The sequence below is a fragment of the Caretta caretta genome, chromosome 2 (genome assembly GCF_965140235.1).
Source record: "Caretta caretta isolate rCarCar2 chromosome 2, rCarCar1.hap1, whole genome shotgun sequence".
Taxonomy (NCBI): Eukaryota; Metazoa; Chordata; order Testudines; family Cheloniidae; genus Caretta; species Caretta caretta.
In genome coordinates, this window is record NC_134207.1 from 250,422,116 (window position 1) to 250,448,973 (window position 26,858).

The following is a 26,858-nucleotide window of genomic DNA, read 5'->3' on the forward strand; positions in this document are numbered from 1 at the left end:
GAAAATCAGTTGTGATAGTTAGGAGTCCTAGCCAGGAATGTACAAACCATGTGTCCATTCTGTCTTTTTGATTAAAGAGAGGCTTTCACTAATGCAGCTGCTATCTGGCTGCTTGAAGAGCGTTTCAGTCACAATTCAAAAAAGTGCTGTAGTAAGATTTCCTTACTGTGGCTTCTCACTGTGTAAGTTCCCTGTATCATGGTCTGCACTAAGACTGACTTCCTGCTCCTGGGTTGAGAAGACGAACTGTTGTGCCTGTAATGAGGAACACTGGGTGAATTAAGGCTCATCTTTAGAACTGGCTAAATTGTATGTACCCACTAATCTACAGTGTGTTAATCCCAATTAAATATTTGATTTATTTACTTTAACACCACTTTTTTATAATGTTGTGTTTATTTTATTTTTTGTAAATGTTCCTTGTCACCCCTCCATCTCCCTGTGGGATGATAAAAAATTTAGGATCACTTCAAAATCTCATTGGAAGAGTTCCGAGGTTTCTCTGAAAATATTGTTTATGATGTGTTTAGGGTTATCAATTTTCTTTCGCAAATGAAAAAGCTCTCTACAGATGATTATAACACTGTACTTTAAACTCATTTAACTGGACATTATTTTCAGAATATTTATCTTGGTTATTGCAGTTTTTGTCACACTGTGATATTAGTTTTCCATTATATACTACATGTCACTTCCACATAAGTTTGATAATAAATGTTGGGAAATAAAAAACAGAGGCACTGCCTCCATGTGATAGCAATTTCTATGTAATGGGAAATAATGTCATAAACTTTAAATTACATTTTAAATAAATGTTTATGTCCAACCCATCCATTAGATCATAGCCCAAAAGGGTCAGGAGGATCATTCCTTCATATATCACTGTATGCAGTATGATTGCTTTTTTAGGCATAAATGATGCTTTTAAATGAGGAATGACAAGCAGTATAAAAAGACAGTACATTACAGTCACAGTAGTATAGTAATAGCCTTGGCCACTATGTTAAATACAAAAATGCAATACATAAATTGAATTCACTCTTTGCAAATGATTATTAAATGGGTCCGTGCTGATACCAGTGTTCACTGAGTTCGTAGTTCAGTTTGGAACCCTCACGTCTGGGTTCAGTGTTGGGTTCTAAACCTCATCTTGTGGGCATGATGTTTACTGCTTCCAGAATTAAAAACATAAACACTTGAGAGTGCAGAGAAATGTGTAGATGGCTGATGGTCCTCTTAACTATGGTCTTAAACTATGGTTCAGGGCTTGACTAAAGGCTTAAACAAAGTGACGTCAACTCTGTCAAGGCCCAGTGATGGAATTTCAGTGATATTAACAATATTTTAGGGCTCAGTCAGGTTGATTAAATATTTGTAATGCCTACCAATGGAGGTCCCTTTTTGTCTTTTTATTTTATTTTTATTTTATTTTATTTTATTTTATTTTGGCTATGTGAACAGCCCAGACCACTTCCTTAAGCCTTCCTAATATTGTGACTAAACTGGTGCCCTGGCCCTGTCTGGGGGAGGAGTGAGGACAAACACTGCTTCCTCTCCATGACCAATATCACAGTTCGTGTGACCGGTTCCTGCTACTACTTCCAGGGGTGCAAAGAATCCCACACAGGGGCAGGGAGAAGACAGCGTAGCCATCCTCACGAATGCAGGAAGCACAATCCGTCCTAGAGCTGCCACTGGAGCAGGAGGTTATATCTTCAAGAACAGGGACATGGGTAACTTGCACATGGTTCTTTATGGTCCATTTTCACCACTGAAGTGTCATAAAGGCATCACATGTGCTCACCCAGATACCCCTAGTGCTGTGGTTTCCGTGTATGGCATAGTCTTCATAGCTGGCTCTGCTACTCCCTTGGAGGACTAAATATAGGAGTCATGACGGTGAATCCACTATGGTCTGGCTATCCTTGGCAGCTGCAATTGCCTGTAAGGGCTGTGAGCAGCAGAGCACAAATTATAGCAGCCCCGAGACTGCTTAAATTTATGCCAGGACTAGGCAGCTTTCTGGATGATTCCAGATTATGGAGAGAGCCAGATACGGTGCAGGGCCACTTACCTCTTAGTCATGAGAAACTACATTTATTTATTTACCTTTAACCACTTCACCTGCACTTTGTCCAATAACCCATCCCTACCAGGAATAAGTCTAATATTTAGATATCTGAACAGCTATTACTTTTTAATAAAGAAGCCATCATACAAACATTTTTGAATTTCTCCCAAATGTGGAGTTGTTTTTTTTTTTTTAAAGGAGGTTTTAAAATTATTTTACCCCAGGGTAACTTGCAGGTTAGCAAAAGTCATTCTGAACTAGTGATATTTTTAAGGTCTGATAGCTTGTGTGACCCTTCAGAGAGAGAGAAACACTCTTTATCCTTTTTACAAAGCAAAGAACCTGAACTTCCTTGTGATGTAAATGCTTAGCCCCGATAGTTTGATATCTTGCCTTACATCACAACACACTAATAAATATAAAAGCTATTTCAAATTAATTTTTAGGCTTTAAATTTCTATTCTCATATTTTTGTCCTGTTGTGGTCAATACCAGGTGACTAAGGCCAGGTCTCCACTACAAAGTTTTGTCAGCAAAGCTGTGTCACTCGATGTGAAAAAACCACACACCCTCAGTTGACATAGTTATGCCGGCAAAACCCCCAGTATCGATGCAGCTATACTGACAGAAGAATACTTCCGTCAATATAGCTAATATCGTTTGGGAAGGTGGTGGTGTTTTGCTGTCTCAAAACCTCCTTGTGTCGACATATGCTGCGTCTACACTAGGGAGCTCTGCCAGTACAGCTGTATTGGTAGTACCTGTGTAGTGTAGACTAGCCTAAGGCACCTAGCTGTACAAACAAGGAGATATGGAAAATGAGGTCAGTATAAAAGAGAAAAAAAAGGTTGCGCTCTATTTAAAAATCCTTTTTTTTTCCTGTAAAAAGGGGCATGAATAGAGAAAAAAAAAACCACCACTGTTATATTTTGGGGTTTTATGGACATTCAGTTGGGATGATCTGCATAATTGTTGCATCCGCCACAAGTGAGTAATGTGTATCTTTATATTACACACTGTAGTATTTTTGTCTCACTCTCATTAATTTATATACAAACGTGTTCCATTTCCCGCCCCGCCCCCAAAAAAACCAAACAAAAAAAAAAAGACCTTCCACTGTACAGAGGTCTTTAATACCAAGTAAAATGGCAGCTTTGGATGAAAGGCAGGTGTAAACCATTTGGATGGTCTTTTGGCCTATAGCTCTTTAGTCTATTGCCTAGGAGTGGAAAGAGCTATCTTGATATATGTTTCTATTCAGATTTTCACTGGGAAAGGAGGATACTAGATTTGAATGCTGGAGTCATTGTCACAACTGTGATGAAGGAAAGATACCAGTTGAATGTCTTAAAAAAATGTTCTGTGCATTAAATGGATGCATTTCAATCACAAGAAGAAAACCTTTTATATCCTATGATTATGGAGTTTTAAACGTCATCCTACTGATGACCCTTGAGTTGCAATTATATTCTTATTGAATAAGAAAACAGAGGCCATCACATTTTAACAGTATGGATTCTTCAAAATCTATTATTTTGATCGCCAGAGGCAAGTAACTAAGCTCTTAGTATATGTCTCTATAAAATAAGTAATTGGAGACAAATGTGCAACCACACCACATGTACAATATGTCCAAGCACCATGAACATAGCCAGGCTTACTGTGCAGCATAGGCTTCCAAAAATCCTTCATGGGCAATAGACATATGTAAAAATGCTAATTTTATTATTTACTTTGAAATTTTACTGCACATGAGTGAATCTAAATGCATTGTAACAGAGACAATATAACCAAGGGTCTATTTATCCCATTAGATTCAGAATTTCAAAATGCAGTACCTTGTTTCTCTGGAAATGTTTGTACTAGCACGATTCTCCATGACTATATAAACACAATATATTTTAGACATGCATTTCATGTGTGGTGCAACTGAAATGCTTTATTTAGGGAAGATTTTTGTTGGTTTTGGTGATTTTTATCTCGGTTGGATTGGGATGTCTGGTAGGTTCAGTTTTCTTTCTTTGTCAAAGCTGCTTACAGCACATGTGACAGATTTCTGTTTTTTATTCTTTGTTAATGTCATTCTTCATTTTCTGTGCCCCACATCTACGAGTAAGGGTTGTGTATGCTCTATTTTAATGAAGAGAAATGGCACATCTATCAACTAGAATTTATATTAGAGAGCACATCAATTCAGTTGCTATTACTTGCTGAGCTTTCAAATTCAGGGCTGAATTCTGCTCTCAATTACACCTGTGCAACCCCATTAACTTCAGTGGGCTGTACAGTGCGGAATTAGGTTCACAGAATGAAGTATGGTATAAAACAACATATCCATCTGCTAATAGAATTTCAGCCCCAAAATATTATTTGAGGCAGTCTTAAAAGAGTGACGTGCATGCACTCATAGTTAAACTTCTTTTGCGTGAGACTGGGATGGTCAACATCTAGTTATTTCATATAGTGGGTCTAGTAAATGTATATATCAGAAGTATCAGAATACCAAAATATTAGCCCTTAAGGGAAGAAAAACACTCCCACTCTAGAGATGTACTATATACTGTGTTGTCCTTAGCAGACTTTTATTCCATTGTGGCTGCTATTAGCTGCAGATTGTTCCCTTCTTTCTCTGTCTTCTAGGAGCTGTGCCGTCAGCGCATGGCTGTAAAATCATCTGATCGACCAGAGCCCTTGCACACTTCTCGTGTAAACAGTGTCTCGTCACAGTTTAGTGATGGGCCCATTGCCAGCCCCTCTGCTCGGAGCAGCACATCATCCTGGTGTGAAGAACCAGTTCAGTCTAACATGGACATCTCCACCGGTCACATGATCCTGGTAAGCAGAGTTTTCTTTATGGCATGTGAAATGCAATCAAAATTAAAATTGGTAGTTCATCAATTTAAAGTAGACTGTGAAAAATATTTAACTTCTAAAGGGATATTGTCAACTTACAACATTTTTTAAAAAAATCCTTCACCTATTATATTAATCTGACCTTTAAATAGTTAAAACTAAAACTGTTTTTTAAAAAAATCCTTTTTCACTGTGCTGTTCTTCTGTTTAGGATACATTCTCTTAGCTTGGACATTTAAAATAGATTTTTTTTTAAACCGAAGATAATTTACTTTTCATCCCTTTGTCCTATTGGTTTACTTTTGCCATTTTACTTGGCTTGGACGATTAAATAAGACTTTGATTTCTGGTCAGTTTTTCTTTCTGGCCTGTAGTATAATGGTGCTGCAAAAGCTGCAGTAGAATATTAACAATGTGTATCTAATTGTTTTCATTGAAATTGGGTGTGTGGGGGATCTAAATTTTTAGCCTAACCTGATTTTCCTCCTTTAAAGTAATTGTATCTTTCTCATGTTTGAAACTGCACAAATATGTTTTGTTTGTGAAACCTGGGCTCGAAAGTGTTGTGGGAGATGGCCACTTTGTTCTCATGGGTGTGTGTATATGGCTAGTGAAATGCTTTTCACCACCCAGGGGAGACAGCATGACTTAGTGGTTAGGATCCTGGACAGGGACTCAAAATACCTGAGTTATATTCCTGCCTTTGTTGGTGGCCATGGGCAAGTCATTTCACATCTCTGTGCTTCAGTTTTCCCATCTGTAAAATGGGGGTCGTAATACTGATCTCCTTTGTAAAGTGCCAAGAGATCTACTGTTGAAAAGAGCTAGGTGGCATTATTATTATTATTATATTTTCTACATTTACCCTCTCTAACTGTTAAGATTATCCAGCTGGACTGAATCACAATCAATAAATTGCTGCCCCTCACTAGCTATGTATTTATATAGTTCTGAGAAGACCAATGGGATTTCTGGGAAGGAATCTGTGCTCTGTCCATGTCATGCTGTCTCATCATGCTTCTCTCTCTCCTGCACCCTTTTCCTTTTTACGGTTTTGTAGATAAAGCTGCTCACCTACTTAAATATTTTCCAAGTTTTGTGGGAAAGCCATATGGCCTAATAGAAAATGGAATGGAAGCCAGAGTGCCAATTTGACCTTAGCCAAGTCACTGACCTCCGTCAGCTCAGCTATAAAACTGAGGAAAAGCAGGATCTGCTTGAAAACCAGATGCTGTGTCTGAGCAGAGCTTTCCTGGGTAAATACATTTCCAAACAGCAGAGTTAGGTTTTTAACCTGATATATAACAGATGCACAAGTGCACCTAGGAATGAGGGATGGATATGTTACCCAAAAGGTCTGTGACCTTGGCTCTTACAATCGCACTTTCGCCTACTCAGAACTACAACCTTTCACTTGTTTTTGTGTTTCTGCAGTTGTTGGGATATTGTAGTTACCAACACATTCCCCACCCCCAAACCTCACCTTTCAAATAACCCCTAAAGTAAGGATGGGCACAAGAGTAAGTAGTGATATAATGCTTGTTTCCCAAGCATCTGTGGGTAAAACCAAAGAAAGTACAAAATTGCCTAAGTATACGGCAATGTATATGCTTAAGATTTGCAGTTAATGAGTGGTTTAAATGGAGCAAAATAGTTTACAAAGATACTGCTAAAATAAACCTAAAAATCACACAAAGCCAAATGAACAGGTAGGAAACTTGCATAAGGGAACCAAGTAGTGTTAATTCTGGATCTGGGAATTTTCCCAAAAGTTCAACTAAGTGTGTGTGGAAATAAGCCATATTTTGCAACCTATGAATGGGTTTTAAAAAACAAACAGATTGATTAGGAGTACTATGGTGGTGGTGGTTCAGTGTCCATAATTCAGTCAATTCTGTTTAACCCTGAGTGAACTCATGCATATGTTAGCTATCTAACAACATATGTTAAATCTTAGATGGTGAGGGTTCAAAGAAGGGCAACTGAAATGCTACAATGCCTTGAGAGTATGACCTATAAGGAGAGAGTGAAAAAAAATTTAAACCTGTGTAGTCTAAAATGAATAAACAAAAGCTAGCAATTCAGAGGAGTCTGCATCTCTGCTTCTAAATATGGGAAAGGGAAAGAGTACAGAAAAGTGCTCTTAATAGACACCAAGGATATAATTAGCAAAAGGGGTTAGAATTTGAAAGGATGCATTTAGCTTAGATATCAAAACAAGTTTCATAGGAAGGTCAAGCAGACAGAGGAACTGTTTACTTAAAGAGGTAGTTCTACTATAAGTTCTAGATTTCTTTAAGGCAAAGTTAGGTAAGGTTTTTATGGAAGGATCTACTTTGAAGCAGCTGATGGAACTTAATTGGGGTTGCCTGACATGCATGGCACTGGAAGTTATGTTGGCAGCCTGGCAGGAATCTGAGAGCTGACCTGATTTACGTTTTGGTCAAAAATAAATGCAAGCAACCATAATACCTTATTTGCCTGAATTTTGTATGTCTCTTGAGAAATTGCTGCTTATTTGAGTTCAGCAGCAAGGAAAACATGCCAGTGATCAGCTTTTTCATACATCCTGTAGTTAGTAGATGGGAGCCACAGGCCCCCATTTTAGAATTCGTTGATATATCAGATGATATATAAGATGCTTTCCAACTCTATCCTCTCCTGCTGCTGTCATCTTGTGAAATAAAAAGTTACTTTATAGATATTTTATGCAGAGATGCTTTAGTACAAAAAAAGACAAAAGTTAATAAGGGCCTAATAAGGATGGGGAGCATTGTCAGCACTGCACAGCAAATAGACTTACGGAACAGTAAAGTGGTATTCAGTTTTACAATGCTCAGCAATGAAGTAGCTAGCTGAGTTAGGACTCTAGAATCTTTATTGTTCTTGGTGGCTTGGATCTTCCCAGGGGAAATAACATTGTGATGTTCAGATAGCAGTAAGAGCTTATAGTTGGAAACATCTTGATTTGACTTGTAAATTGAGCAGATCTGTTATGGAAATCATTGAGGAGGAATTCACTTAGAATACTCAGGTATCCTGTTTAGACTTTTTTTTTTAACTGATATCCACCCTTTTTTATTTGCCCTTATGCATAAACAGAAATACTAGAACCTAAACTCAGCTTGCTGCTGTTTGGCAAATGGTAGAATACCACTTTGCTCTTCCACAAATATATTGCCTCTGCAATGCTTGATAGTAGTCTAAGCTACTTTGTGTTAGGTAGTAGAGAAAAACTCAAGACCCAGAGGGGCAATTTTGAGTAGTGGCAAAGTGTAATTTTTGTCCCTTTTTGGTTGGTTGTTTTTTCTGTAAACCCCACATTTTTAGCAGGTAAATAGAAGGCCACTGCTCTGAATGAGGTTATCTTGTGAAAAGATCCCAGTGTTTGACCCATGGAAGTTTCGATTAGAGAGGATATAATGAGAAGCATGTTTTATGCCACCATACTAGTGACTCTGCATTCTGACATTGGTAGCAGTGTGAGGAACAAGAAGAAGAAGAAGCTGTCGTAATTTAAGGTACCTTTGATCTTGCAAAAAAAAAAAAAAGAAGAAGGAAAAAAAGAGGGGGTGCAATTTCAGAAAAGTCATGGTGAGTGACGGGAAGGATAAGAACTCATGTTGATTTCTTTCCATGCTTGTTTGATTAAAATAATCATAACTTGTTATGAATTTTCAAATCAAGAAATGGACTGAGAGAAATGGCCCGTATGATTTTTGTGAGACAGTGCTAAATTTATCTCTGTTTAAATATTGTGTATTTTGTCAGTGAAATAAGAGTTTGCAGAAGCAGAACTGACTTTTCATGGCTTTTTTTTTTTTTGGAGTGGAAGACGAGTAAAAAAGATGTGAAATTGAAAGCACCAGGCACAGATTAGAATCTGGGAAAGAGGGTGAATGGTCTTGCCTTTCTAAACACACAAACAAAAATAATACATTAAAACTAGAGGTCTGAGAAGTCTTCCCTTGACAACGTGCAAAAATAATGTATTTTGGAAAAATTACACCATTGAAGTGTTCGTGATACGTCATGCATCTAGTGCTTTTCAAACAAGAAGGGCATGGGATGTTTCATCACCACCGTGCATGCTGAGAGCAAAGAGAATGAGAGACTGAAGGCTGGGACTTAGTAACCCTTAGTAACCAGAAGATGTTTCTTCAAAAGATCACCTTCCATTCTGGTAGGACTTTCTGTAATAAAACTAGAACTGGACTACCTAGATCCTAGAAGTGCTGTTGGGAAGCTAGCCAAACCTGAGACAGAAACTTTAGTTCTGCATTCCACCTTTCACATGGTGTGGTTTGATTTAGTCTTGATGTTGATTTGACAAAGTGATTGTCATGGACTTGAGTGGAGCTGCAAGAAAGGAATAGAGAGACTCCTGGAACTTAGATGTGGGGATTTCAAACAGTATTTGTATTTTATGCTCTGCCATAGTAATTCTGCCTTTTTTTAAAAAAAAAGCACTCTGCACACACTTTTTAAAAAAAGAAATCTTTGAGAAGCAGGGAGTATCCCCTATAGACTTCATTTAAATGGTCTATAAAATAGTGCTGAACTGTATTTAAAAATACATTATGGCAAAGATAAACTGCAAAGCCACTTGTTAAACTGCCCACTAAACTATTAAACCACTGCAAGGCTTTGATTTCATCCTAAACCATTAATAAAAATCACTGAACTGCCTCGATTTATAGCATCTAAAATGCTTTACTAAACAAAGGAGTGCCCAACATGCGATGATTGATACCACTGGGCTGGATACCAGCACACACTCTGACTGGTGTCTAACTCAAAAACATGCAGAAAGAGGCAGCAGAGAGGGTGTTTCCTGAGGAGAAAGGGATTGATCTATAGCCTGGGAGCTTTCCACCAAGTGACAGTGGCACATGCCCACTGTGGGTATGTGACAGCCTTCCTTGGGGAAGGTCAAAGGTGAGGAGGGCAGGAAGGAGAAACCAGAATTACTAATAAAATCAAATAGCTGCAGACAAGAACGTCTGTTTGGCTATTTTGGTTTTTATTTGAATTTTCTTTGTTTTCAGTAGCAGCACGATGTGCTGAGTGCTGTACAAAGACGTAGAAGGCACAGTGCCTATGCCAAAAAGTTTACATCTTTTTTTTTTTTTTAAGAAAAACAGGTGTAGAATGGGGAGAAAGAGAAACAGCACATTTAAAAAAAAATACAGCCACACATGTAGATGTACACACACACGTATATATGTTTTTCAGTCCCAAATTACCTGCAACCATGCTGCTATACTTAGTTGTAGGTGTCCTGGTATAGGTAGGTCTTCAGGAAGCATTTGAAGGAGAAAATGATGGTGACCTTGCAGGCCAGCTCAGGAAGAGCATTCCAAGCATAGAGGTCACACGGGGAAAGGCTGTTGCTTATCCAGAGCACATTCCTTTGCTGGAATACTGATTTAATGTGAGGACCTAGATAGCTAGTATACAAAAAGACATAAATACCACAGGGAAATAAATCTGTGCCCTTGTCTTGCTGAATGAGTAGCTGACTTATAAGTTGTGTTCTTAAGAACAGGCAGAGTAGGCTGCCTCCCTGCAGACTCACTGTTGCCAAAAGGCACTTCCCTGTTTTCCTGTCTGAATTTTTAAGTTATTTTGAAACATTTTCCTCTCTTCAAAATTGGGGCTTGTAATTGGGCAACAAGGATAACTGGCAACAGCAATAAGCATCTTTTTAAAGAGAACCTAACGCTGTCCTTAGTATATAAAGTCATAGAAACGTAGGCGGGTGGAACCTTGAGAAGTCATCAAGTCCAGCCCCTGTGCTGAGGCCAGGACCAAGAAAACATAGAATATCCCTGACTAGTATTTGTCCAACTATTCTTTAAAACCTAAGCCAGTGATGGGGATTCCACAACCTCCCTTGGAAGCCTGTTCCAGAGCTTAACTATCCTTATAGTTGGAAAGTTTTTCCTAATATCTAACCTAAAGCTCTCTTGCTACAGATTATGCCCATTACTTGTTGTTCCGCTTTCAGTGGACATGGAGAACAATTGATCACCATCCTCTTTATAACAGCCCTTAACATATTAAGTCTATCAGTTCCCTCATCAGCCTTCTTTTCACAAGACTAGTTATAGTTCTGTTGAATGTGTGGGTGTATTATATGAAAGAACCGGGGGTGGAAGGGACAACTCATGCTACGTGTATTAACCCCTTGGTTCTGCCATTCTAACATAGTGGTATGCTAAATTTGCTCTGACTTCAAAGGTTTTGCAGAACCCAGAGTGCTGAAATGCCAGTCAAAAGCAGCTCCTCCAGGGCTGGGTTTCTGCTCATGCCTCTCCTCCTCCCCCTCTTTCCAGCCCCACATCCACCAGTTAAACCACTGATTTGGTACCACAGAAGTAATACTTTCCTCTTTCCATGAACACTGCTACTTGCCAACACGAGCAGCAGGGGATAGCGATATGGTGTGGACTCAAATCAGGAGCTGAGTGGACAGGGGAGATCCCAGCAGAAGCAATCTCCTCAGCTCTTGATTTGATTCCCCACCACCACCAGCCCCACTGCTGTCAGTCCTCCAATCAGTTTGCTTCATGCTCAGTTTCCACCAATTTCCACAACCTCATTTTTTGAATGAGTTTTAAATAGTAATCATGAATTAAGGGGTTAATGTTAGAGCAGGGAAACTGTTCGATGAATTTCAGTATTTTTTCTAAATTGTCTTTCTTTTTTTCTCAAATTTATTCATTATTAGAAATAATTTGCCAAATGTGCATCTTGGTCTGGAGCTTGATTGTGAGAAGGTCATTTCAAGGCTTTAATTTTCAAAACTCAGCTGTTTTGATTAGACACACAGGTCACATGATAGGTTTCTGTTCCTAGGTAGGATAAGTGCAATCACGGTTTCAGTGCAAATAATCAGAATTCATTTTCCATTAATATTTTGCAATATTCACTTAAAATTTGTTTTGACAAAAATTCCTCCCTGAGAACTGGTTTATTAGACTATTAGCAGAAAGCAAACACAAAAGGGTCATGAACACAATCAAAACAAACCAGTTTAATGTTGCAATGAATATTTGCAGAATTCTCCCCATCTCCCCCAGTATTTCTCCAGCTCTAGTTGAGGTCCAGATAAGACCAAGGCAAAGCTGGTGGCAACCACTGGAAGAAGTGGAAGAGGTCTCTGGATGAAGGGAGTATACCTGCCTTTGGCTACTCAGGTTTGAAAACTAGGGTTTTACTGGATCCTCAGCTGCTTCTAGATGTCTAGAGAACTGCAGCTGCCTGGAATGCTTATCATCTACACTTGTCCAGGAGGTTGATCTTTTCTTTTGGAATGAGGTTATGCCTTGTGTAATGTGGTGCTCTTCTGTTGATTCAGCCTGTTGAATTTATTTAAACCCTGCATGATGCTGCAGAGGTTCTGCTGACTCATAGCAGATGTGGCTTGTTAACCACATTTAGGGTCTAAGACGGAGGTCAGCAACCTTTGGTTGCTTCTGGAAGTGGTGACCAGCACGCCCCTGTGGCCCACAGCTCCCATTTGGCTGGGAACGGCGAACTATGGCCACTGGGATCTGCCGGGGGTCGTGCCTGTGGATGGTTAATGTAAACAAAATGTCTCGCAGCCTGCCAGTGGATTACCCTGACGGGCTGCGTGCCGAAAGTTGCTGATCCCTGGTCTAGAGGTGGGAGTTGTTCTCTAGAACAGTGGTTCTCAACCAGGGGTAAGCAGAGGTCTTCCAGCAGGTACTCAACTTATCTAGATCAGTATTTCTCAAGTTGGGGGTTGCAGCCCCCAGGGGTGGGTCACAGGATGGGTTTAGGGGGATTGCAAATACAGGGCCAGCATTGGGGTTGGCAAGCAAGGCAACTGCATGGGGCCCCACATTGCAGGGAGTCTCACGATGCTAAGTAATATAATTCAGCACCACCCTCTGGGGCCTGGGCTTCAAACAAGGCTCACAAGTGAAAAATAGGTTCAAGTATCACTCTGAATGTAAGTACAATATTTATATTCCAATCTATGAGAAAGTAAGCAATGTTTCAGTAATAGTGTGCTGTGACACTTTTGCATTTTTATGTCTGATTTTGTAAGCATATAGTTTTAAAGTGAGGTGAAATTTGAGGTACACAAGACAAATCAGGCTCCTGAAAGGGGTACAGTAGTGTGGAAAGGTCGAGGATCACTGCTCTAGAAGGTGAGGGAACTAAGAAGGAGGAGGTTCCGAAGGGACTTTTCCAGGGGGAAATTGAGGCTAATATTTAGGCTGTGCTGACATTTTTGAGGTGTCAGCAAATCAAACCTGGGAAGGGGTGTGGGTGGGGTTGAGTTTTACACAGGAGTGTTTCGTTCAGTTTTGAGTCTGTGCATTCAGACTGCAGTAAACCAGGCCTTTGACACTTCAGTATTCGATTGTAGCAATGGGTTGTATATGGGGCTACACCTTGAGAACACCCAGAAACCTATAGAAAGTGCAGAATGTAGCTACCTTCTCTGCTTAGTGGTGCTTCTTGTAAAAGGAACCTTGCATTTGTGCTCCATGATTTGCATTGGTTGTACTTCTGGTTGTAATTTAAGGTTCCACTGTTCACCGCTAAAGTCCTAAATGGCATCTCCAGAGATCTGATCTCCTCTCTCTGTGAATTATGATGGACGAAGTCAGTTGAGGTGCTCTAGTTACCAATACCCTGGTTTAATCAGGAGACAGCTAGATTCAATGAACGAAACTGGTTTCCTTCACTGGCCTGTCGCTGCCTGAGCATGCTGATCTGCCGGGCAACCCGCAAAGGTTTTCTTGCTTTGCAGGCCTTTTCTGGGGAAGAAGGCTCAGTGGGGATTTTAAGCTGGTGGGAGTATCTCAGTTTGGGTAACATTTGGAAGATTTCATATGTAGGACATTTGTTGCAATACGTACATGGTGATGATTAAGCATTGTGCATGTTCCCAGGGTTGCACACTGGGTGTATTTTTAAATAAATAAATATTACATTTTAAATGTGTAAAGATATAAAAACAGCCTCTTTTGATCCTCACAGGATTTACCCTCTTGTAAAGAAAGACTGTGGTATTTTGGACATATGCAAAGTGGAGTTCCTCTTGCCTCCAATATTTTTTTTTCTTGCCCAATTACTTCCCCTCACCCTCCTTCATATAATATGTTCTCCTCTCTTCCTGTGAATCTACCTCGAATAAAACAGCTCCTCCTTTCTTCTAGACTGAAGCAGCATCTCCTTTTTTGTCCCAGACACACAAGAAGAAAGATAAAATGCAAGGGATGTGGTTTAATTAGGCTGTAGCTTTATTAACTTAACTCCTCTGGGAGCTATCCAGTGATAGCTGAGACAGTGCAGGGCATAATTCCTTCTTCAGCCATTTCTGCCTGGTGGTGTGGATTCCCCATCCCTCCACAGCTGTTCCCCAACCTGTTGCTGGGATCCCACTACCCTCCCCTTGTATGCAGTTTAAGGGCTGGGGAAAGAGGATCTCCTGGCTGTACGAGAGACATTCGGAGGCACAACTCTGTTCCCAAGCTTCTTTAGGGTTGCCTTTCCCTACTCCAGTTCCAGTTTATCAGGGAACCAGACCTCTTGCTCCTGGTATGAGAGGGGCCTCAGGGTAGAGTGACAGGGTTTATACACCCTCCCCCAGGTGCTCAGAGCCAGTGGCTTACCTGAGCCCCAGTGGTCCACCCACCAACTCACCGTCATGCCTTTCCCTCTTTCCAACCACCAAGTGGAGGGAGCTTTAAAGGAACCATTACCCTTTTTTCTGCCAGTTCAGCCAAAGCCACCTCTTTTGAAATTGCAGGGTTGCATTTTGTCTGTTATTCCTTCCGCTCTCAGTTCTATAATGACTTCCTGGTCCTCCTTACCTATAACTTCCTACAGGCATTGGACCCAGTTGGCCCACTGCTCATGTGGGTTGCTCAACTGTCCAAAAAGCCCATGCTGAACAAATCAGGCCCACAGATGGGGAGAGATGAGTACTGCTCCTGTTTTCTGCCTCTTATATGTTCTCTTGTTGCCCCACTGATGTCATATAGAGAGTAAAAAGCATGGGAAAGTCAGACTGTACGTAATCCACACCTCCTTGGGGCTGGCCATGTCATTGGACTGAATTATTGCATGGTCCTTTCTTGTTGCACTGATTATTGTTTCCCTGAAATTACCTCTTTTTTGGTTATGTCAGGTTGGTGACTGGCCCCTAAATTATAACATTTTTCTTCCCTCAGTTTGAGTGATTCCTCCTCTGTTAATAGAGGCTGGTTAGCTGCTGGATTTAGGACATCTTTTTAAATTTGCTTCATCAATACACTTGTGCATCAATCCTGTATTATTTTTAATCTATATACTGTACAAAGTTTTGGCTTTTGCCTGACCTACTGTTTGTACTATCTGAAATACTCTGACCTTCCATGTGTGTGGAAAGCATAGCAATCAGGATCCAGGAGCTGTAGCAAATTTAAAGGTGTTTTCTGTACTGATTTGATTCTGTGCATATAAAGTACATTCCTTTTTTTTTTTTTTTTTTACAAAATATCAAAATATGACTGAGTATCTCTTTATTGGACACAAAATGTTTAGGTTCTAAGCAAAGAACAGAGAATGTAATTGTTAAAAAGATGTTTCGGCATTTTAATTTTAAAAATATGTCTTTAAAAGGCACTGAACTTAAGGCAATAAAATATTGGAGCAGTCAATTACTTTTTTAGCATTAGCTAATTCTTAGACTTTTTTCTTTTATTTTACTTAAGCCGCCTATATGTTGTACCAGGATATAAGTAAAAATAGCAGAGGGGCCAGTACCAGTAATATACATCATCAATTGTGTTCTTGCTGTCACCCAAAGTCATAAACAGAAGGAAATATATAAAAGAAATTTTGATAAAGGCAGGTGGTCTGAGTGAATAATTTCCCTTTCATTAACATATTCTCCTTATTAACTCTGTAATTAATTGTACATAGCTAAGGAAAGCTATGGAAATTGCATTTTGAGATGTATCAAAGCTGACTTTATGCTTCAGACTTCCATGCAATTTACTATTAATGAAGCAAGAGATGGAAGCCCCAAATCTATAATTATTACTTACGATTTGAATGACAAGGAAAGAATTTTATCAGTAGAGTTTCAAATGAAAGGGGATTAGTAGCTAATGTTGAAATTGTTAATCTTTCTTATTAAAATAATTTTGACAAAAGTGTTTAGCCTGAAAGAGGTTTCTGGAACATCATTTACCATTAAAACAGCCATTTTCTGAAGCTCAGTATGAATTTGTCTAAGGTTGACACCAGGGTGCAAATATTTTTTGAAATGAATTAATATTTTATGTGAGTTGAGGCTGTTCAAATGTGAGCTGATGCAGAGCTGCTTGCTGTGTATATATTCCTGGAACGTGTAGTGGGACGGTAGCACAACATCCTACCAGAGTTAAGATGTCTGTTAAGATAATAACGGGAAAAAACCCTGACACAACTTGAGGGGCCAAATTACGACTTTGGCTGTGTCCACACAGCCTTGATTAGCAAGTGTAAATAAGGAGAAAATTTGGCCCTAGATCATGATAATATTTTTATTTGAGATATAAAATGTATATAATTAAGTTTGGCAACATCACTTCATGTTGAGACAGGCCTTCTTACTCATTTTAAATGGTGGTAAATTTTCAAGTTTGCATGTTTTTGTTAGAGGATATCATATTTTAGGCTGAAGATTTTAAGCTGTTTGTGTATAAATACATATATACACACACTTAAGTGTGTGTGCATGTATGTTTGTGTTTATGAGCGCGCACACACACACGCATATATATATCTTTTAAATTATAATGTAAAATAGTTGTTTTTAAATTTAAACAATTTCTTGCAATGTTTACTATCCTAAAATCCTAGTCTATTTTCATTGCCCATGATGAGCAATGTGCAAAAATGAAATAGTATAAATGGTGAAAAGTAAAGCTGAAATTTACAAAATCTAATTTGTAGTGATTTTAGTCACACAGGTAGTAAAGGAAATGTATTTAAAAGAAGATTGTTAATTTGTCAGCATCAGTTAAATTTTCGGACTGTATTTTAAATGTGAATTTAGGATATTGATTGTGTGCACAGATATACTTTACATAAAAGTCACTATCATCCTGTGAGTTCCCAAAGCACTGCCCTACCATGAGATCTCACCTGTCTACTCCTGAGCACTTCATTCAGCTCTCTCAGATGATTAAAGGAAGCAGAACTAGCCCTATGGGTCTAGTCCTGCTATTGTTCCACAGCAGTTGCCATTGACTTCAGGCAGGAGTCCTGGACCCAGAATGATAGTAGCACTGAGCCCCATAAACTGTTTATGTACAGGTGCCTCATTTATCGTTGAAATGCAGCCAACTGTTAGGCTGAACTTGGAAGCTGTTTAACACCCTACAGTAATAATGTATAACACTATGGAAGAGGCAATTTAGTTGTAATGGTGTGGGTTGTATATATTTGCATTTTAAATTATTGCAAAAGCACCTAAGCAGATCGATAGGTGGCCTTTTTAATCTGTAATAAACAAACCGTTTAGGGCAGGAGTTGAATGTTACATTGAAAGGAAACTGCAGTGAAAGTTTGGTAGGCAGATGTAATTACATGATATAGAATTTATCTAAAATGGGGCTTAAACCAATCAACCAATCTTGCAGCTTGAAAGAAGGTATTTTATGTCCCCAAGAGTGCACCTATCTCAGCATTTAGATGCAACATGCACCCAGCAGCTGCCCAAGTGTGAATGCACGATGTCAGATTCCGAGAAATATTTGTGCTATTATTTGCACGCTGATCTCTGCCTCCTTGCTCATTTACTGATGGGTCTCCTCTTATTTGCATTTTTGGATCTATCTGTATGGCAGCCATGGGATGTAATTGCAGCATGGACTAGAGTCACAAAAGAACATGGGCGCTTCCATCCCCAAATCAGGCCTCACCGGGATACTTGCAGTCCCCGTGCAGATGCTGCCAAACCCTGTAGGTGTCTAACCTCGGTCAGCACCTAAACTTTGGCAGTAAAAGTTCCGTAGGCACCTATGTGTCAGCCTGTAGGCAGGTGCACTGTGGCCTCGCTCTAGGGATCTGAACACCTGAGCCCCAGAGCAATGCACGAACTGGGGGAGGAAAGGTGTCTGAACATCTGACTCTCCTGCGGGGCCTGATCCAGTAGATGGGCTCAGGGCTCGTCTACCAGATTTGGGTCCTCTAGATCAACTTGCACAAAACAGCTGGGTGGAGGAGGAGGAAGAGGAGCTCCCTCACCACTTTTAACCCCAGGATTAGGGTACTCATCTGGGATGTGGGAGACTCTTGGTTCAAGTCCCCTCTCTTCCTGGGGTGGAGAAGGCGTTTGAAGTTAGGGTTGCCAACCCACTAGAATTGGCCTGGAGTCTCCCGGAATCAGCATCCATCTCCTGGTGACTGCTGAAAGCAATCCAGGAAATTTTAATAGGATATTTTAAGAAAATGACATTTTTTCATGTTGGGCGGGGGGGGGGGGGGAGATCTTCCGGAATAGCTTCAGTCAGAGTTGGCAACCCTAGCTGAAGTATACGTGCTGTCGCAGCTTCCGTGCTCTGGTACTGATCTAGCTAGCTCCGGTATGTGCACACGAACTGCAGTCACACCCCGTGATTTCAGTATAGACATTAGACATACAAGCTGTTTGTTTAGTTCAAAACAGTAGTGTATCCTTCCTCCCTGCAATCGAGCAATTTTCTTTATTACCAGGAAGAAAATTAGTAGCAGATGAAAGCATCAGTTCAGATAGACTTGAGACCAAAATGTTAGTTACTTTGAAATATGAACAGTTTGATTCTCTAGTCCTGCAAATGGAGATTCATCCACATATATCCATGTGAGTACTATTAGAGTAAACAAAACTCTGTGCAGTGTATGGATCTGTGCAGGCCCTTTTCTTGAGAGGATTATAGCCTGGATTGTCTCAGATGTAGCTTAATAAAATACAGTTTGGGAATAGAGCTGGTAGAAAATTTTTCATTGAAACCATGTTTGCCATTTTCAATGATGTTTCAGATAAACTGGAATTTTGCATGTGATTATATCAATTTCAATGGAATTTTATTTAAAGAAAAATTGGAGAAAAGTTTTGAAATCCCATTTGGGCATTTTCAGATTGGAAAGATTCAGTTTTTCATTTTGACACACCTTTTTGTTTTGAAATATATTTTACATTCATTTAAAAAAATTAAAATGGTCAAAATTAAAACAATGTTTTGAATGTGTCTAAATAAATGTTCTGATTGACCTGAATGATTTTTTCTAGAATTTTCTTTCATTTAAAAAAAAATGGCTTTGTCCCAATTTGTGTTTGTATCTATCTCTATATGAAAATTTTTCATGGGTCAGATTTCAGAGGACAGAAAATCCATTTTTTTTAATCCGTTCTGCTTCAGAATGCTTGCTGTTCAAATAGATTATTCACCAGATGAGGCCCTAATATTGAAGTTAATTGGGGCCTTCTCACTGACTTCACTAGACATTGGATCAGGCCCTTTGGTGGAGTTTTTTGACTGTTGTTTTTTCCTTTGTCTTTCCCCACCCAACCTACATAACATATGAAAACATAGGGGAGTTCTGTTAGTAGATTTGCTAGTCTATTCATATTTAGTTGTTCTGAGAGATGATTTAGCATTGGTCTCTTTATCTAGGAGTAAGGTATCTGTCACCTGGATTACAGGATAACTGGCTTTAGAATGATTAAGACATTTGTGGCTGTCTCCAAACCAAAAGACTCTTTTAAGCTAAAATGGTGGTGTATAGGCCCCCATTAGTCACCACTATACGGGTAGAATGGTGCCCATTTGCTTGTATTTTGGTTAGTGCAGAGTTGGTAACAAATCAGCTTTTTCAAGGGGCAGTTCCCCAAATATGCTGAGTCTGGGGTCTACCAGACCCTCAGCTATCATCAACACTGAACGTTAGGTTGTTTTCTCCAGCTACTTAACTGCAGAATTCTGAGTAGGCAGTACTAATTTACCAACTGCTCAGAACAGCTCTCCTATCCTTTTCTCCCAACTTAGGGTGTGAAAAGAGACATTTGCCAGGGGAAAGCAATAAAATATGAGCAAATGTTATTTATGTTCCTAAGAGTCTCTTCTTCACTCTGCATGCCCTTTCCTTGGTTTATCACATGTCTGTTTTCTTCATTTCTGTAATTCTCGTTCTTTAGAAAGCAGCATCTGCTTTCATCAGAATCCGGGCTCTTTTCCATTAAGCCATGTTTGCTGTTGCTGAATTCTCTTTCTCTCCCCATGTCACATTATTTTCCCTGTGTTCCCCTTAATTTGCTCTTTGCCCCGTACTTCCTGCATTCTCATCTCAAGTCTAGACCATGCACTATTGAAAATCCCAAGGAGGATAGATGGAATTTTGACAAAAATGAGCCACTTTTTGTTGTGCTGCAAGGGGCTGAGCCTGAGCTAAGAGCAGCTTCCCCAACACCACAGAATCTCTCCCTGCATGTTGGCTCTGCAGTTGGGGTAGGTATATCTGGCCAGGAAGGGGGTACAGCCATGGAAGGTCCTCTCTCCACATCATCGTTATCCAGCCTCCTCCTTGAAACGTAGAAGGATTTTCCAGCATGGACCATGTCACTAATCTTATGTGGATTCTTCTGTACCCTGAAATATATTCCAAAGTCCCCAAACTGCCACAAGAGTCTGAGCGAGCAGCCAGCCTGGAAGCTCTTGACCGTTGCTACCAAAGCCAGTAGTACTGGGAAAGTAGTGTGGATGTCCCAAGATCCATGGAATTTTTTCACTGTGATCCTGAGATCCAAGGTTTAATGGTGAGAAGCCCTGGTGGCCAGAGTTTCCTGGTCATGGGTCTTGTGTGAGTGTTCCCATAAAAGGGCTGATTTTGCCCTCCATCCCTCTGCCCCTTTTTCCCCTTTACATGTGTGCTTCTGTGTGCTACAGAGAGAGGAATGTGTATGCATGTAACATATATATGTATATAACACTGTCCCATCATCCATTTTTTTTAACTTCTTCTCTTGTCTCTCATAACTGTGTTCTGTTTTTTAATGTTTTCTTGATGTGGCACGGTTGGTCTCAGGAAAGAACTGGCTGCCTTCTTTGACGTGTAGTAAAAGTTGCAGCACACTGTTGCTTTGTACTATGCGTTATGTCTATAGACATGACGTTCCTGCCCTCCACAAGATGGCCAACTGCTAGCAAGGCTATAGTTTGGCCCCACATCTACAAGTCAATATATATATGTTGTATCTGTTGATGTCTTTTGTCATGGTTGGTTAGATTTTCCCTGGTCTCTATCTTTGTAGTACTCAACAACACAATAGACACACATTTTTGAGACTGAACATTTTTAGAACCAAATATTTATTCATCAGTAATTTTCTGTGTGTAGTAAATGGATATGAATGTCTTAGTGCTTTGAAAAAGATAATTAAGGCTTTAATTTGCAAATATAGTATCCGATAGGGAACCCAAACTTCGATGTATAATTGTGTTAATGGGCCTTAAGGTCTGGCTTTTATTTTTGTGTTCTCAATTAGTAAGTAGGTGTCTAATATCTTTAAAGCTCTCATTTAGGCACACAATACTCCCACATGTAAATCACACTTGCATCTTGCATTTATTGTTTGATGTGAGATCATTAGTGGAAAATGGAAGCGTGGAAAATGGATCATCTTTAAAAATTCTTCTAAAAAAAGAATGAAAATGTATGTGGAAGTGTAATTGTGCACCAGAACAGGCAAGCAATTCTGAGCTTTTTGGGGTACAGCTCTTGCATATATATTTGAACATATAACTCTGTCAGTGATGAGGTGGTTGTTTGGTTTGTATATTGTTTTTAATTAGTGACATCTACTAATTTTGATATAACTGTATGGCTAGTGATTTTGCTTTTTAGCAAAGCTACTGAAAAAAGCTCATAGAAAAACTACTCATGAATAATTTAACAGCATTCATTCTTGGTGTCCCTTCCCATTGTGCACAGTTGACTTTGAAATAAGTTTTTTTTAAGTTTTGTGCATATACTAATTATAATATGTCAAATACTGTGAAATGGCAACATTCAGCTAAATTATTTGATTTCACAATTTTTTTAAAAATAGCCCTCTTTGTTTATTTTAAATCTCTATTATCAAAAGCCAGCGTGTGTGTGTGTTGGGGGGGAGTAATAGAAAAAATAAAAAATGATTTTGAGCTAATTCATCCTTTGCCCCTCCTGTATTTAACCTGGAATTTCATGTATAAATAGAATATAGCAGTTGTGATAAATGACATTGTTACATTACTGTCTTCACCAGCAACTCTAATCCTTTATCTTTTAGAAACCCCAAACACCTAATTACTACAGTGGCATCAGATGTATTCGTTAACACTAGTTTTAGACCTGTTATGAACAGTCATGAAAGGAAGGTTAAGGCCCAAGGCTGTGAGTCGAGATCTGAGTTCTTTTCCCAGCTGTACGATAGGCTGTGACCTTGGGCAGTTGACTTCAGGGCTTCTGTCCTTCTGTTTTCTATGTGTAAATTGGCAGTAATATTTGCCTCCCTCGCAGGAGTGCTGGGAGTGCTTCGAGATGGGTGGATGGAAGAAGCTACAGAAATACAAAATTTGTTACAGAGTATTGTATTGCCTTTTTGGTAATCATCTTCTCCCTATTCTTGATGGTTTATTTAAAGCACAGTAATTGTAGGGATTCAACTTTATAGGCATAATTTGGTAGCTGTATGTGGGTTAGGGGTTGTTTTAAGACCCAGCAAACACCACTACTAGCAGGTAATCTGAGAAGAGATTATAAATTGAGTGAGTTTCCCTTACACTGCATTTTAGGTAGTGGAAGTACTTCAGTATTCATTTTCTTATTTACCTTTTAAAGAAAGCCTACTGACCCCATCCCTTCTGCCTCTAACAATGGTCAGGATAACATGTAATTTTCAGGAGATTCAACAGAGCTGAAAATCTGCCTCAATCCACACAGGTTGTATCCCACTATTTCATTTGGATTTGAGCACCTTTGGCAGCTGGGAGCTGTAAGAAAAGGGATTAGCAAGTGTTTGTCTGACACACACTGATCCCAGCACCTGCTGATTGGATTGAAATAATCCTTTTACATGTTACAAAACTCTGTTATCAGAGCATTAAGAGTGGGGGACGTCGTGATATCCACTGCATCAAGGGTATATTAATTTAGGTAAATAGAACACAGGTTGCCATTTAATGTCCTTTTGAATAAACGTTATTCTAAAAGTTGTATTGTGTAGTTTAGTTTGGCAGATACTGTCATGTGCTGTTCAGTACAAAGATGAGATTTCCCTAGAGATCCTGGGGGTTATCTTTAAAAATAGTTTGCTATAGCAATATTGTGCTCTGTGAGTACAGTTCCACTGCACACTCAGTCATTTACAACAATCTTTGCATTTATAAATATAAAATCTAAAGTACAAGGTGACAATTTTTATTGTTTAGTGCTACCACAATAGAAGTTAGCATTAATTTACGAATCAAGTAATCTAGTTAAAACAGTCTTTCACTTAGGGTGAGTAGTTGCCTGAGAAAATTATTTCTTTGCTTTTTTTGTTTTGTTTTTTGTTTTGTTTTTGTAATCCCCATCCATCATATTAACGGTATTCTGTGCCTGTGTTGGTAAATTTTCTTGATAGTTTTGCCAGGCTGAGTTAACAGGCATACGTACTACTTCAAAAACTGTCCTTTTCCTTCCAATTATGATCAGATATTGAGAAGTCTGAGCAAAATTAAACTAAAGCAAAGTATTGTACTCCTATTTCTTAAATGTTGAAGAGAAAAGTATCGCACTCAGCGTAGTTTGTGAAGATTCACACAGATGATGGACAAAACCCCCTTTTTTCCCCTATTGTTAGGGCCCTACCAAATTCGCGGCCATGAAAAATATGTCATGGACCGTGAAATCTGATCTTTTGTGTACTTTTACCTCATACTATACAGATTTCACAGGGGAGACCAGCGTTTCTCAAACTGGGGGTACTGACCCAAAAGAGGATTGTTGCGGGGGGGTGTCACAAGGTTATTTAAGAGGAGTTGCGGTATCGCCATCCTTACCTCTGCGCTCCCTTCAGAGCTGGGTTGTTGGAGAGTGGTGGCTGCTAGCCAGGTGCGCACTTCGGAAGGCAGCGTCCCATTGGCAGCAGTGTAGAAGTAAGGGTGACAATACCACTCCATGCCACCCTTACTTCTGCGCTGCTGCCTTCAGAGTTGGGTCAAGACCCCTACAGTTACAACACCATGAAATTTACTATTTTAAAAATCCGATGACTGTGAAATTGACCAAAAGGGACTCTGAATTTGGTAGGGCCCTATCTATTGTACATAGATTTTCATTTGTGACCACAATGGAAACACAGTTTAAACTATCAGATCTTCTGGAGAACGGTCAAGAGATCTGAGAGGGCAGGGATGTTGTCAGTTCCTTGCGTGTGTGTGTTCTTTCAGTATGCTGTCTAGCTCTTTGCAGATAGCTGGTTCAGCAAACCTCGATAATACTACTCAGTGCTGTTAAGTGCTGAAGGCTGGAATGTCGTTACCTCAGTAACACAGTTTAGGCTGCTCAGTGCTTCTGTCCTTGGAGAAGATAGGGCAGCCTGCTCATTCAGCAGACTTCGACGTTACTCATAAAGAAAGACCACAGGCACAGTTTAGTGACAAAGGCACTTAACCAGGTTTATTGCTGGCAAGACACAGTCCTGGCGTCCTGAATCCATGGTTACAGGTACACTAACACATGACTGCCCCCGTGGCAAGGAACAGCTCAGTCAGCGGTGGGACTTTCCACTGCCCCCTCGGCCGAACAAAGAATTAAGGTGAAGTACCCCGACACATATAGGCTGAGACAAATAACTCACATACACAATTTACACACACCTTACATATTTCATGACATCTGTTTGTTACCTCCCCTTGGACACAACATCCTTTTTCATTGTTTTGTCAAAACATCTTGTACTAGATTGGGATGTATCTGTACTAGCTGAAATATATTTACGTAAATATATAGTGCCTAGTACACTACATAAGAATGGCCATACTGGGCCAGACCAAAGGTCCATCTAGCCCAGTATCCTGTCTTCTGACAGTGGCCAATGCCAGGTGCCCCAGAGGGAATGAACAGAGCAAGTAATCATCAAGTGATCCATGCCCTGTTGCTCATTCCTAGCTTCTGACAAACAGAGGCTAGGGACACCATCCCGGTCCATCCTGGCTAATAGCCATTGATGGACCTATCCTCCATGAATTTATCTAGTTCTTTTTTGAGCCCAGTTATACTTTTGGCCTTCACAACCTCCTCTGGCAAAAAGTTCCACAGGTTGACTATGCGTTGTATTAAGAAATACTTCCTTTTATTTGTTTTAAACCTGCTGCCTATTAATTTCATTTGGTGACCCCTAGTTCTAGCAACAACTTCGCCAAGTGAATGTACTGGGCAGTGAATTCATAAGTATCTGCTTTAATACATGGCTTGACTTTGTTTCACAGCATCTGTTTCAGGCCTCTGGTCTTGCACCAGGTCCAGTGCTCCAGGCTCACGGTCGCGCTCGCTCTCTCTCTCTCTCTCTCTCTCTCTCTCTCTCTAGTACAAAGGGTAAAGGGAGAAAAGAGGGAGAGGTTTAGATGGTTGTGTGAAATGGATAGGTAATGTAATGTATGGGTGAAATTCTGGCTCCACTGAAATTAAATAGGAGTTTTACCATTAACATCAATGGAGCTAGGATTCCCCCCCCCCCCCATTTGTTGCAAGACACATGAGGTTTTGTGACTGTTAATTTACTGAATTTGCTTCTAAAGGTGAGCTCACGGGTGAGAAACAGATGATGAGCTACTGGGTCTCTATTGTTATTTTAATAGATTTTTTTTTTGTAGCCCCAATGTCTAATTAGAGGGCACATAAGGCCCAATAATTCCCCCTGCTTTCCCACCTAAACTGAAAAATGGGAATCAGTATCACATAGCCTGTAATATCTGCAGCTTGGCTTTCTAGCAGAAGTGTGCAGACTCTGTAGGGCTTGCCACATTTGCATATTAGACTCCAAGTTATTGTAATTTTGTAGGATCTGAGCAGCATGAATATCTTTAATGCTGAATTAGTGATTATTATTTTGATGGGGAAGGGAGGACTTTCACAATATATCAGTATAGGAAGAAAAGGTAGATGAGGACGGGGAATAGATTAAGTGACTCAAAATAATTTTTTAAAAAGTCTTGTCTTCATTGAGAAAAGAAATTTGCATAGTTAGGCTCCAGTCCTGCAATCTGGTGTGCATGAGCAGACCCATGTGCACACAGGGAGACCCATAACTTCAACAGAGTTCCATGGATGGTCCCTGCTTCTGCTCAAATCCTAGTCGGAAGTCATTTGGGCTCCATATGGACACACAGGTCTCTTGGCAACAATCAGAGCTTTAGTAATCAAGGAAGCTCCTTTAAAAATTAGTCTTTCCTATAATTATTAACATGGTGGTCTGGATACTACGCATACTGAGGTTTTAAGGAAATTAACTACAGGATTTATTGTACCATGGACAATAGTGGATGCACCAAAATATTTAGAGAAAAGCAAACATTGTTTCTCTCAGGAGGAGGGAAGTGGTAGCTATTGCCATTCCTTACATCCAGATTCTAGCTCTAGAAAATAATGGAACAAATATTAAAAGCAGAAATCACAAAGTAGAGGAGAGTTTCAAAGAGACAAAAGGGAGTTAAATGTTTGGTTCCCATTGATTTCTTGAGGCGCAGAGTCGGGGGCAAGGGGAAATTAGGTGCCTCGTTGTTCTTTGTGAGTGTTTGAAAATCTCCCACCATCCCTCCGAGAGAGAAACTGCACCATAAGTCAGAATCTGCATAGGTTTAATAAAGAATAAATCTTGCCTGAACAAACTTGATTGCTTTTTTTAAAAGAGAATAAA

At 39.7% G+C, this 26,858-nt stretch overlaps 1 protein-coding gene across 6 annotated transcripts in view; it reads left to right on the forward strand.

Annotated features, from left to right (window-relative positions):
* PTPRN2 (protein tyrosine phosphatase receptor type N2) overlaps window positions 1-26,858 on the forward strand; it is a 1,070,187-nt gene that overhangs the window by 966,549 nt on the left and 76,780 nt on the right. For 5 of the 6 annotated variants that reach the window (XM_048837620.2, XM_048837615.2, XM_048837616.2 and 2 more), the window contains one exon: window positions 4,712-4,906. The exons of the other annotated variant lie outside the window; for it this stretch is intronic. In XM_048837620.2, coding sequence (XP_048693577.1) covers window positions 4,712-4,906 — 195 coding nt within the window. The remainder of the gene's footprint in view (window positions 1-4,711; window positions 4,907-26,858) is intronic. 6 annotated transcript variants of the gene reach the window in all.